The 14189-nt window shown below is 35.6% G+C and overlaps 1 protein-coding gene across 6 annotated transcripts in view; it reads left to right on the top strand.

Moving 5' to 3' along the window:
* SCLT1 (sodium channel and clathrin linker 1) overlaps positions 1 to 14189 on the top strand; it is a 43301-nt gene that overhangs the window by 14531 nt on the left and 14581 nt on the right. For all 6 annotated transcript variants that reach the window (XR_013928589.1, XR_013928590.1, XM_080390147.1 and 3 more), the window contains exons 10-17: positions 4211 to 4301; positions 4474 to 4565; positions 6212 to 6389; positions 8958 to 9056; positions 10697 to 10768; positions 11786 to 11860; positions 12352 to 12497; positions 13402 to 13594. Coding sequence is in view for 4 of the 6 variants with exons in the window: in XM_080390147.1 (XP_080246273.1) it covers positions 4211 to 4301; positions 4474 to 4565; positions 6212 to 6389; positions 8958 to 9056; positions 10697 to 10768; positions 11786 to 11860; positions 12352 to 12497; positions 13402 to 13594 (946 nt within the window). In the remaining 2 variants the exon portion in view is untranslated. The remainder of the gene's footprint in view (positions 1 to 4210; positions 4302 to 4473; positions 4566 to 6211; positions 6390 to 8957; positions 9057 to 10696; positions 10769 to 11785; positions 11861 to 12351; positions 12498 to 13401; positions 13595 to 14189) is intronic.

Below are 14189 nucleotides of genomic sequence, written 5' to 3'. Positions count from 1 at the left end.
ATGCAAAGTTTATCACCGTAAAGACCTGGTGTTTCAGATTCCAGCATCTGTGCAGTGACTAGAGTACTAATCGTAGATATTAAAGTTACTGTGTCGCAATACCCATAGTAAAAATATACAGGTTTAGAGTGAATGAACAGATTAATTGGTGTTAAGTATTGGTCATTGTTGAATGTTTGGATACAACCAATTTTAAATTTTTTAATTTTAAATTTTTACATTAAACTTTCTTGCTGTTAGAGCAATAAAAATCAGCTGCTTCTAGTATTAAGCTTTCACCCCCTGCTTGGTACGTCATGGTTTACTTACTAGTAGAAGAATTTTGTTTTAAACAATGTTTATTTTTATGTTTCCTTTGTACAATAAATTTAGGAAAAGAACCTGCTTACAAATGCCAAGTCACCTCAATCACCGAAGATGTGGTTTTGAGGCAGACTTCTTAGCACCTCACATTTTTATTAGTAAGAATTTTTCCATGGAAAAACTATTTTTCTCAAAATAGTGTGTTTTGGAAGAGGAAAATACTATGACAAGCAATCAAAGGGCTAAGCTGATAATCAAGTTATTTGCTAAAATAAAGTAATTCCAAACTCAGACATCACTTGGAATTTGGTTGTGCATGCTACTATTTAATTCTTTAAAAAGAAAGAACAACATTTTCATATTGCTGCTTCTTTGGAATTTCTTTCCTTCCAGAAGGTATTAGTACTGAGTTACTGTTTGAGAATGTACCTCATTCATCTATAAATCTTTGGTCTTGAATTGACATGCTTACATTGATTCATGTAATAAGTACGTATGAAGGCAATTAGCATTAACTGAACCTGTGTTAGATATTCAATAAATGCCATCAACGTTCAGTTTATTACTGTATTTGTAACACTCAGTGGATTTGACTTTAAAAAACCCAACCAAACAAAAAACACCCACAAAAAAATCCCCCAAGCAAACAAACAAAAAAACCCTTAAAATCATACAGGTTCTGGTTGAGCAGCCAGTTGAGTGCTTTTGTCAAAATTGCAGATGTCATGGTTTCTTTTTTTTTTTTTTTTTTTTCTGTCAAAATTGCAGATGTCATTATTTCCTTTGATCTCATCTTTATTTCCTTTTTTTACAAGGAAGCTCCTTTTTAGGCTTGATCCTTGGAGTTAAATGCAGTTCTTCAGTGATACTAATTTGATCAAATAATTTAGAATGTGGCATGACAACCAAAATGGTCAGACTCTTTGATTCAGAGCCGTGCCCACACTGAAGGATCTCTGTAACTGTCTGTATGGCACTGGGTGCGGATAGTAGAAAGGAAGTACATGTTTCTGCTTAAACTGCTGCTTCATGAAGAAGGTATAATAAGAGGCTGAAATCCCTGGGACTGACTGAAAGCTAGTGGATCATCTTGCTCTGAACTTTTATTCACACACACTCAAATATCTCTGCATGTTTTTGATTAGGTGCTGTTTTATAAACAGTGAAAGTGTGAGTGAATTTAGACTTCCACCTAAGAATCCACAGGGCTGGAGTAATCCTCATCTGCTCAGTTCAGAACACTAGATTTCTGATTTTAATATGTTCTATTTTGGGCAAGACTGCTCAACACGTGGTTTAAGTCAATCAAAGCAGAACTGCATGCCATTAATTAATAAATGGACAATCAGTGACCTATACATTAATGATCAATAGTAATAATATAACAGGTAAATCATGACACTAGGCATTTGCAATATATCACTAAAGAAACATAAATCTTTAAACAGCCTTTTCTAGTTGATGCCGTGAAGTACCGCTCTTGCGCGCTTGCTTGCTCTTACAGAGGTACACACCCCCTCTCTCACAGGAAGCATGGGTTTAGGGTATGTGCACAACACACGGATACTCCCTTTTTCATCTACACACGTTTCATGCTGGAGGCGTGGGTGTTCCAGCTTTATGAGTTCTTGTGCCACTCCCTGAAGGCTGCTAGTGGTGTTCTGCTGAGAAGGCAGCCCTTGGTTCCCACGCGCCCACCTGGTGTGTTGGTCCCCGTGTGTCTCACCTGTGGTGCCACCTGGGTGTAGGCTGTTCCTGGGGTCTGCTGGGGCAGCAGCTCTCAGGCTTGGGAAAAGGTGGTAATGCCAGTGGGGTGTCTCCTGGCATGTTGCAGCTTCGCTGCTGGGCTCTCACTCTAAGGTCTGTCACCCACAATTGCAAGTTTTCGTGTTTCCTTTCAAGTTGTTGCTTTTCAGAAGTCTCTGTAGTTGCTTCATCTGACTGGTGTTGATCATGAGCAACCTTTGTCATTGTTGCTCTCCACGTAGCATCTCAGTTTTGGGCAAAGAGGCTCTTGGAGGAATTTCGCATTTCTGATTATGAGCACTGATTATGCTCACTTCTCTTTTAGATTAGCTAAAAGTCCTTGCAACCCTAAAAACGTTACTATATTGAACTTAAAAAGCTAATGATGGCAGTACATATGCTGTACTATTTATATACTATTACACTAGCTATTAAAGAGTCATAGTCTGTCATGCATAAAGGCAATGTAGTATTTGATGTATTTCTATACAGAATTTAGGTTTAAACAGATTTCATTTATATGCTAGAATTTTTATTAATTAATAGTGTTTTGGTATTTCAAAGCTCCGTTGTATACAGTTAATCGTGTAGTTCACTGTATTACTGCTCTCTTGAATTAACTACTAGCGGCTGCCTCTGGAGAGGGTGCGCTTAACAGTCGGTGACTGAATGGTCTTCACCAGTGACATGAACTGTTGAGTTCAGCTGCGAGTATTAAAAATGTGTTAATCTATATGCTAATGAAATATTTTTAAAGATCTGTAGATAAAACATATAAACTAAGAAACTTGGTATTGCTAGAGCATTTCAGAATCTTAAGGCTTTTAAACAGATAACGTGGCGGGATTATGTTAAGGATCTATTGCACAGTGAGAATAAAAGCTGCATCTTTAGAATCAGTGTGTTCCCTGTTAAACACACACTTTTGAATTTTATCTGAATTTGGTCATTAAAATTTACTTTTATGACTTAAGCTGTGCTGAGTTTTATGACCACTTCAGATTTATTTTATTTTTCGCTGCTTATGATGGGTTTTAAGGTTTGGTTTGGTTTTGGTTTACAGCACATTTTAAATATTTTGGGGGAAGCAACTGAATGTCTTCATAAATTTAACAGTTTTTCTTTGTAGGAGAAAGTTGTGTGATTCAAATGGAGCAAGATCAAAGTTTTGGACTTGCAATGAGGCCTATGCATCTGGGAATAATGTTTTTATCTTTGTTTTTGCTTTTTAAGGAAATCATAACAAAATTAGCTGTTCTGATTAATTGACTATTTGCTGTAGAGTTGCTAGCATTATGTGTATTTTGCTTAAGATTTTCATACAGGTATATTATGCTTTTGTCTTTTATGCCATTAAATCAAAATTATTATTTCTATAAGGAGTTTTTCCTTGAAGTTGATTCTTAAAATTATTAAATACTTTCTAGCTTCTTTCATGACTATTAGTGCTCCAGTTTTCATTAGCTTATGTTTGCTCTTTTTTAACTTCCTGATATATTCAGTCATTAGTCTTTAAATTTAGCCTAATATGCAGCCTGAATAATTGGGTTACACCCCAGGTGAAGGACACTCTATGTCTTTCTGTTCCCAAGTCAGAGGAGTAGGATGGTTGCTCATTTTAATAAGCTTTTCTACTGAAGAGGAACTCTGATTCATTAACTAGTCCTTTTTTTGTTGTTTGTTTTCCTTTTTCTGTTTCAGCTTATAAAACTTGTTCAGATTACAAAGCACATCAGTTAAATTCTTCAGAAGTGGTTAATGATAGGGTTTTTTTAATTCCTAGTCAAAGTGCTTTAAAAAGTGAAATCTAATTCTGAAAAAGATTTCTCTAGTAAGTATTTGTGGCCAATTATATTTAAGTTACTGAATCACTTAAATTTTTTTGGTTGCCTAGTCTTCCCAAGTATTTAATCAACACATACACCTTCCTGTTAAGCTATCTTTAAAAAGTCATTTCCACAGGACAGTTTAATTAATTTGGTATTCTTCTCTCACTCTGCCACATAGTAAGGAGAAGAAGAGGGAAATGTTTTCTGCCCTATAGTAACACTATTATGAAATCTGACTGCCCTTCACAGCTATTTCAACAAAGTTGTAACAGAGCTGGTTTTCCCCCCTTTAATAATTGAAGTCTAATTCATAGACTGTTTTCTTTATACAGGCAAGCCAAAATAGATGCACAGACAGCAAATGCTAAAGTTGATGAAATGACCAGATTGACAGAGAAGCTTCAAAGCCAATTGGAAAGAAAGGTATTTTCAAGAAAGGAATCATTTTCTGTTGCAATTGAATGGCTAGTCAGTTAACTGAATGCTGATGTTAAATTAATCACAAGTTGTTCTCTAACTTGTTTTCTGTTAGTATATCTTTATTTTGTTGAGGGAAGCTCAGATTATGTCTTGGTAATATATATATTCTTTCTAGGAAGAAGATGTGATATCTGCCCAGCAAAGAGAAACAGCGTCTGACAAACGCTTGCAGCAAATGCAGTCTAGTATAAAACAATTAGAAACAAGGTAAAACTAGCTCATTTGGTGTTAATAGCAGGTTACATGCAAGTGAGATAGAATACTACATTCTTTTCAGTCTCTGGGTTTTGTGTTCCTGAGTGGTTCTGTTTTGTCAGATATGCTTGGCTGCTTTCTATCTTCTTTATTCTATTCTGCAGCCTTTCAGAACAGCTTCTGATCTCAGTGTCTTTAAAATGATAAAACAGTCCACCTGATTTTATTGACTGTAATGGAGAAAAAATGAGGCATATTTTTTCGTTCTAGTGCATAAATTCTAGTAACTCAACTCTTGTTAGCTGTAGGTGGAGTTCTGAAGAAAAACAATCACATGGGAATTTGAAAATGTTTATGTAAGCTAGCTGGTTTTGAGGTGAATACTGTTTTTTTCTTTCCATGTTAAATAAGATTTGGATTCAGGTCTTAGTTCCACCATCTTAATACAAAAAGGTTATTTAATAAAACTGTTAAAGCACATTTCTTAAACAAATGCTAGTTACAAAAGTTTGAATACCTGCCAAGGAGCGGAACTTTAACTCCAGGGCTATCTACTGGAAGATGTAAGACTTGATCGGGTTCTTTTGTCTGGATTTTTTTCCCCCCTTCACTTCCCAAGGGTACGACACCTAGCTGAGCACAGTGATTTTGATTCAAGTGTCACAAACACTTAAATTATTAACGTTAGTCAGACCACCTGATAGCTAAGAAGAATTCGTAAATTTCTTAGTTGTGTGAGTGTTCACCTTCCCCTCTTGGTCACAGTCTTGTGAGCGTGATTAGCAGACTCCTCAATAACTCTAGAAACCAAATAATTACTAGCAACCTAACCTTGTGTCTATGTGGTCAAGTACTGCCTCGAGGAGTTGCACAGACTTGTGTGGCTAGCTCTACTTCATTATTTTCACTGCCCTAAGCGTTGTGGAGGGGCTTAAGTGTATTTTAGAATGTCTTAGAAATCAGCTGGTTTCATTGTTTTCTATATGAAAATTTCTATAGGCTTTTGGCTCTACAAAAATAGAGTGGTTGTCTGTCTTTGTGTGTTTTATGACAAACATGTCAGAAAGTAAAAAAGCATTGCTGCTTGAAAAGGCAGCCCAAGCGTTGCCAAAGTGCTCACTGTGGATATTTAGAACCATGCACTTCATTGAACCAGCATCACTTGTGGAACTTCCTGAGATTTTTTTTAAGGATACCCCTGAGGCTCTCTTGCCCTTTCTCATGCCTACCAATATGGACAATCATAATTAAACAACAAGAATTTCTGAGGTGCTGCAAAATTACCAGTGGTTTTCTTGTTCTAATGGTATAGCTGCAATTTCATTGCCCACATCCAATTATTCCATTTCCTCCACAGAGGAAAACTTTATTCCTTCTGGGGCTGTTCTATTCTGTTTTAATATAGAGCATTTTCAGTGATATATCCCAGGATAGCAACATTCTTCCAAGGATCTTTTGAGATTATGTATGAGTTAACTCCTTTAATTCTGTTTCTTTCTAGGGCGCTGAATATTAAAGACTGTCCAAAAACAAGCAAAGCCAGGAATGCAGTTTTGGCAACTTAAGAATAGATACTTCCTATCAGTTTAGTTTGAAAGAAGTGGTGTCTTAATTAAACATTTTATTGTTAAATGAGTAAAATTATTGCTGTCTTGTAGATTACGTGTTACTGTCCAAGACGCTGAAGAGCTGAGAACAGAAAGAACAGCCCTGGAGAAACAAATCGGAGAGCTTCAGACAAAGTACACTAATCTAGAAAGGGAGAAGTATGATGCTGTCGCAAAAGTCCAGGACTGCATACAGCTCTTAGAAGAAGCTAACCTACAAAAAAGTCAGGTAAGGCAGTGGATGAAGATATTTCTTAGATACTAGAATACTTCCATCGCTTACAATTGTGGCCTGATTTTGTATTCTGACAGGCATATATGCATACACAACCAAGCTTCTTTCATGTCTGTTGTACTAAAATTAGTAATGCGTCAATTAGGAAACTGATATGACCATACATTACTTAGACTTGTCATACAGTATGAATTTCAAAGAATATGTTGAATGCCTGGATAAAGGTGATCTAAGTGATAATTCTGTACCTGAACTTGAATTTTCAAATATTTGTGGCAGAGTTTCTTATCAAATACTTATAAACAAATTGGGCTGTTGGAATAAAAAGAGAGGTCCTGTTATGAATTTATAACTTATTAATGGTTAGGAGAGAAGAGCTAAAACTAAAGGGACTTTTTTTTAATATGATGGTCATAGGTCAGCAAGAGAGTGAGTTCTGTATTCAGATCTTAATTATTCAGAAATCTGGAAAAGTGACTGAGTAATGAGTGACTGAAGTCTGCAGGCAGGCAAAAATTGCAAAGGTGTTTATTAGTGTATTATAAAGTGGCAGAAGAAATGCAAATGTGCTGTGCTGGGTGCTGAATTTAGTGTTACCAGTCAAAAAACAGTTTAGGAGATGGTGTGTACACATTCACAAGAATACCTTCACACAGTCCTCAGTGGTGCTCAATACGATGACTAGAATGTTTAGAATATTAACAAAGCTCAGGGTTCTGGTCATTACTGCAGTTAAACTTCTGTGATTCTTCTGCTTTACAAAGGATTATCAACTTGTTACAGTCTTTCCTCCCATATATTTATAGTTATTTAGGAGACCCTTTGGTGGCATCTTTTCCTTCTCATAATTTCCTCGTACCTTTCTGTATCTTACTTGCTTTATAAACTGGTCTTCTACAATTCCCTTTACCTGTTAGGCTGTGTTTCAGAAAGGGGTGAAAAAGGAAGTTTTGCATCCTCCAGCTCTTGATGACCACTTTTGGACTTGTCAGTTCCTTTTCCTTAGTAAGATATTTTGATCCTTAATGGCATTCCACTACAGCCTGGTAGTAGGGAAAATATGAAGAATGAAAGGTACAAATAAAATAACTTTTTTGAGTTTAAAAACCAGAAAACACTCTTTCATTTGAAAATTACCAGTAAGGGATATAAATCACATTTCCAGTCTGCTAAGTATATCAGAGCAGTGTTAGAACACCATTCTTCACCCAAATGTAGTTCAGCAGATCATTTGATGCTCTGAAGTCATGTGAAGTTGACAGAAGTGGCCCAGTAAAAATTATTGTGATGTAAATTCTGTCTCTAAGACAGTAATTGAACAGTTACAGATAAATAAGTGGCTTGTTATAAGTAACAGTTTAGATTAATGCTGTAGCAAGAATAAGCTGGAATTTGCACGCACTTGTTAATTTGCTGATCTGGCTGAAATATCACCAGTTTTTCAAACTGGGAAGTCTATTAATGAGCAGGATAAAAAAAGGCAGCATAATATACGTATCGGTTTACTCTTCACGTCTTAAACTGTCATCACAGGGGTTTCTCCCTGCTCTGCAAGAGATTGAGGGATGGGAGTAACAGGCTGTCATAAAAATGCTGCTTCTGTTAGGTTAACATTATAAAGCACACAAAGCTAAGCTTGCGAAAAGATGACCAGAAGAATTTTAGAAGAGTAGTTTGAGATACAAGATACGAAGTTAAATTGAATGGGAGCAGTAAAAGAGAGTATGACTGATGAAGTCGCATGTTACTGCCTGAAGTGAGTAACCTTCTATAGGCTGAATTTATGTCATCTGTTAGGGATATTTTTATGTCTTTCTCCCTATATGGATCTACATATTCTCTGTGTGCCACCTAGGATTTTTCATCTCACTCATCAAGGATTCTATATTCTCTACGTTTTTCAGACCAGTATCTCCTATTATACTTTAACATCAGCATCTTTCTTGCATCCTCCATGTGAAGGGTTCCTTGCTACACCTTTCTCTGTAATTCTTTCCATCTTTCTGTGCTAAAGGGTTATTTGTTTCATTGTTCCACCATGAAAGGGACTGCACACATCTTCCTTTAATTTTCTGGGAGATGAGTGATTTAGTATATCAACCATAAAAATGCTTAGCTATGTGTAGGACATATGTGTACATATACAGGTATCCAGTTTTCTAACATAACTTTCCATGTGTCATTGTTGGTGCTTTTTTATTATAAATCCTGGCCCCAGATGAGAGCGTTGGAGAGTAGCCTTGCCTTTTGGTCTGAGTCCCTGTGCTTTCTTCTCTATAATTCCATGCCCAGCCAAAATCTGAAAATCCCAATAGAAGAAGGCATCTACTGTCACTAACTTTTTGTGCGGCTCTGATTTGCAAGAATGCTCATTTAGTGTAAAATGTCCTTGCTGTTCTTGTTTTCTCATTGGGTCTCAGTGTCAGCTACTCTGAGTAGTAAAGTAAAAAGGAGAAAAGGTTTTTTGAACACTGACTATGTGTGTTTTTTTCTCTCAGTGCTAGATACTTTGTCACCACTGAAATATTCTCAGTAGTATTTCAAGTTGTTATTTTTTTCTAGGCACTCTTTGGGGAGAAACAAAAGGAGGAGGAAATAAAAAAAATGCAAGATGAAATGTCTCGGCTTGCGGAAGATACTGCTGCAAGAATTAGAAAGGCAGTAAGTTATGATATTTAGAAAGAATGGGAAGATTTTTTTTGCTTTTCCCCAGCATGAAAAGCTATGATGGTGCATGGTCATCATGATCAGTTTTCTTGCAAGCGGTTTGATCATGTAGGTAGCAAGGCAGCATGCTGACAGTACTGTACTCGTCAGTTTTGTTATCTAGACATATATCCTTCTGAACTAAATGATATTCTTAAATCATTCAGGAGCCAAAAGGGTGATATCTGTGCAGACACTGGTGTAGCGAAGGCTGCACTGTGAAACTGTAAAGAATGGCACTTCAGTTTCAGGGATTCCGTTCAGTAGCATGTCAACAGACTGAGTGTTGTATTGATAATCAAGGTTGATGATGCATAGCCTCATCTTGGACGTTGCTGATGGAGACTTATATACGTGCAGATGATAGGACCTATTGAAAGTTACACTATCAGGTTTTTGGCATCTCAGTACTTTAGGAATATTTCCCTATTTAGGCAAGTAAGACTCTTCCACCAAGTGCAACTAACAATCAAAAGGCTCAGTATCACACACCAGAATGTGGTAGAGAAATGACTAAAGAAAATGTTGTAGTCTCTTCATGATTTTTTTTCAGTTGTTATGAGCAGCTGAAACATTGAAGCTTTTCTGATAAAAGTCTAGTCACAAAATTACTTTTCTCCATGTTATGTCCCATCTGCAGTTAACATGCAGGCTAACCTGCCTGGAGGTTCTGAGTGTCAGAGAGACTTTTATTTTAAGGCAAACTCCAGAGGAAATAAAGATGTGTTACAGGCATGTGTTGGCAATGTCTTTTGTTGCAAGTGGACAACAGTGTAAAGCAATTACCTCATTTCTAAGTTTTCAGTGGTGTAATCGGTTTTGCCTTCTTTCACTTTCTTCACTGTGACACAATGTGCATATGTACTATATGGGGATGAAGGGATTCTTTTTCTTTCCAATCCTTTCTTTTCAAGAGGTTTCAGGAACATACTGCCTATGTTTTCATAGCCTTTAAAGTGAGGGTAAAGATGGTTTGTGGCTTCTCTTTGGTGGGTTACCTGAAAGAATCACAGAAATTGTGTGGATTACTTAAAACTGTGATATTTAACATCATAAATGGTTTGGAGAAGGTGCAAGAGCTAAAGACCAGCTAGAGTAACTGCTCTAGTTGTGACAATCTAAATGCTAATCAGAATTTAGAAGTTTAGAAATGCGTTATTTCTTACTTTGAGATTATCTCAGTAAAAGTGGATCTATCAAAAGCATAAAAAGTAAATTTCTAAACAAAGAGTTGTCATGTTTCTCCAGGTATTCTCAAATACTTCTTTTGTTACATGATCTAAAAATACCTGTTACATAAATTGCAGATATCTTGCACCTAGTGGACAGCAGCTTTCCTGATAGTCTTATTGTTCTTTTTGTAAGGCTTCCTTGTGATGTCTTCCTTTCTTCTTTTTTTTTGAAACCACCTCATTTAGTGTGGATTGATAATAAACATCTTTCAAACATTTATAACGTAAGATTTGTTAGTTATTGCAGTCCCAGTTACTTTTGTATTTGTATGTATGCACCACATATACACTATATATATAAAGAAGACGGAAAAATAGGTCATGGGATTAATTTGTTAGTTGATTGGGTTTTTTTGATTGCAGGTAGACTCTGCAAAGAAGCAATATAATGTGCAGATTTCTCGACTAACAGAAGAACTTTCAGCTCTTCAGATGGTATGGTGTTGACCGATGAAAGTATTTTTGATAGAAAAACATTTGAGACTTCTAGGTTTTTTGATCAAGTAAAATACTAAAGTCCAGTAAAAGTCAGTCAGCTAAAATATGGTTAATGGATAATTGTGTAGGACTGTACTGTACTTACATGCATTTCACATCTTGCATGCCTCCAGACATCAGTGCAACATAATGTCTTTCATGTTACTTGACAAAAGCGACTACGTGCAGTGTCTTAAGTCAGTGCAGAGATTCATATTTAGATGTAAAGGATATTTGCTTTGAGTATTCATTTTTAATGTACAGATTTTTCTTGCGTGTATACAATCATATATTCTGACATCTTGCCTGGCTCTGCATGAAATAATACAATTCTGCCAATCTACCCATTTCTTTGTATAAGTTTGTTCCGAGAGTTACATGTATTCTTATAGTCCACAAGCATCTTGACTATGCTCTAGAAAATATTTCCCATGTTTTGGCATTTCTTAAGTATCCCTGTTTCTTTCAGGGATAAGTAAAGCATGGAAAGCTGAGTATTGCATGGCTATGGTAGGGTATGTAGAGCTGGAATATATGAAAGTTGATAAAGTATGCTAGGAGAAAGCCTGTGCGTCATAATCCTTATATTCTTCCTGTGCATCATAATCCTTATATTCTTGAATGAACCAGAAACTTGTAACAGATTATGGGGAGACCAAAAGAGCTGTGTGCATATGCACCTATTTATGGATTAAATGTATTTAAAACTTTTAAAATTTAAATCTAAAAATAAATTATTTAAATAAATACATTTATTTTAAACCTTTTTAAATTTCATTTTATGTGTCTTAGTCTATGTAGTGAATGAGACTGATCCCATAGAGAAAATAATGAGCAGATAAACATAATCAAATGCATACATACCAGCAGCAAGAATTACATTTACAATGGCTGTGTTTTGGCTTTGGCACTTTCTGAATTTTTATTTTGAGTCAACTTTTATTAGATTTATTTTAAAATTACTTTTTAAAATAGGAATGTGGAGAAAAACAGGGTCAAATTGAACGAGCCATTAGAGAAAAGAGAGCAGTGGAAGAAGAACTTGAAAAGGTAAGGCAATTGCATGTATTTTTACATCACATCTAAGATCTCTTTTTAGAAAGAAAAGACATACTGACTTTTTCCATTTCTCTTCGGTTTTTTGCCCCTTAATTTTCTGGTTTTATTTTTTCAGTAGATTTTCTTAATTGTAGATTTTCATGTAATTATTTTAAGGGGGGGGTTAATCCTGAAAGTGTTTTGAAATTATACTAAACTGATAAAGAGGGTTCTTTGGAAGATGTAAAAAGGAGAGGTGTTTGACATCATCTGAAAGAATGTTGGTACATATTCCAGTTAAACTTAAGTTCAGTAGACAAAGTGAAAGCCAGATCTTTGAAAACTTTTTTTCCAAGTAGCAGCAACAATGGTAGACATTCTAGAAATTTAGTTTTGTTTCAAATCACTGGAAAACAGGATGTGATGAGAAGTAGCCTCCTTGTCAGTACTACACTGCCAGTCACCAGTGCAAAGATGATCTTACATGTGAGTTTGTTCTTCAGATTTACAGGGAAGACAGAGGACATGAATTTGACAATAGAAAACTAGAGCAATTGCATCAGAAATATTTACTTGCAGAAACTACAAAAGGTGACCTTCAGCTAAGTCTACAGACAACACAAAATAAACTGAAACAACTAGAAATGAAGTAAGTAATGGATGTTACAGGAATTATGGTGGGAAACAATAGAAATTATTTCTGACTATAAATTGATTATTATATGTTAGGATTTTGTTACACCTTTTTAACCAGTAGCAGGAATAGTATTAAGATACCATAACTCTGAAGCAAGGGCAATTATGAATCACTATGAAAGAATTAAAAGGGATAACATGCTATAGAATGAAAGGTCTTCTTTACGAGATGAGAAGTTTGGCAAAAAAATGAAAATAGGAGTATATTATTTGGAATCTTAATGCATTTTAAATTACTGTTTGTAGGAAAAGTTACTTTATGAAATATTCAAGCAGAAATGTATTGATTTATAAATTGGTCTACAATCTGTATCTCCTGGTATGTGCAGAATGCAGTGTTTATACAGCATACTGAATTTCAGGTCTGTGTTCAGAGCTAATAGACATTACTGCAGTTTCAGTAATGCAGTGGTAACAAGTACAATATGGTACACATTTTTAGAGCAGGTTGTTGTTTTCAGCATGACAAATGTAGGATTCTCTAGAAGAAGCTTCAGTCGTTTTTATACTCTGATGGTAGTAAATCCTGACACTTTGCCAGAGCAATCCGCAGTTGGGAAACTGTAAGTGTTATAAAAATGAAAATCTTCTGTTTCACATTGTCATTTTACTGAGATTGCTACGCTATTAGATTGGGTTTATGAATTCTGTCATCTTGATGAAATTCCTTGCTGATTTGTGCATAGTTCTAGCTGTCAAGCCCATTAAACATGCTGAGCTGCTAAAAACTTTCAGGAAGAAACAGGGGAATGGCTGTACTGGGTCAGACTAAAGATCTGTCCCAATATATTACCTTTTTATCTAGTATGGTAGTTGTTCAGCTCTTGAGTACCAACAATACTTTTCATCTCTTTCAGCTCTGAGGAAGAGAAATCTCGTTGCCAGGAAGTTGTCTGTAAATTGCAAAGCATTCTGGATTCAGAAAGAGAAAAGAGTGCATTTGTCAGTGAACAAAGTCTAAAACTTCAGCAAGAGAATGAACAATTGCAAAAAGAAATGGAGGGCTTGAGAAAAGTGGCTATAGAGGCTCAACAGAAAGCTAAAATAAAGGTATGATTTCTATGTTATTTTTATTTTAACGTAAAATATTTGTTAATTAATAAGGCGGCCATTCTAAGAGAAAAGCATTGACATTTTAAATGAAGGATGGAAGTTTCAATGATGCTTCCTCTTTTCTGCTTAGAAGTAATTTTATTGTAGCATTGTGTGTCCTCAGAAAATCTATTGGCTAACTCAACGTCTGCTAATTAAATTGTATTTTCATACATAAATAAATTAATTGCATTAAATTTTGCTGGATAAGATCCTAAATGTTCTTTGGGTTTTATAAGATGAATAGAGTAGCTAATAACATATTTTCCTTCGAGTGATTTCACTTATTCCAGTTCCAGATCTTCATTTATCTACTGTCTGTGATGTGTTAGGAGTTTTTGTATGACCTTCAGTTCAGCATGTTCCTCTATTTTTACATCCACCATGTTGTGAGAGCAGTGTGTAACTAATAAGTAATTTGAGTGTGGTTGCCAAACGTTGGTTCTGTGTTTACTGGATAATGAACATTTTCCTATATGAATAGTTGGAAACAAGTTAAGTAGCTGAAAGACAGTGGTTCTCTTCTGGATGTGTTCCATTAAATGCACCTGAA

Source organism: Falco punctatus, assembly GCF_963210335.1.
Source record: "Falco punctatus genome assembly, chromosome: 1".
NCBI classification, from domain to species: Eukaryota; Metazoa; Chordata; class Aves; order Falconiformes; family Falconidae; genus Falco; species Falco punctatus.
The sequence above is the reverse complement of the archived record's forward strand: the minus strand, read 5'-3'. Positions and strand labels throughout refer to the sequence as shown.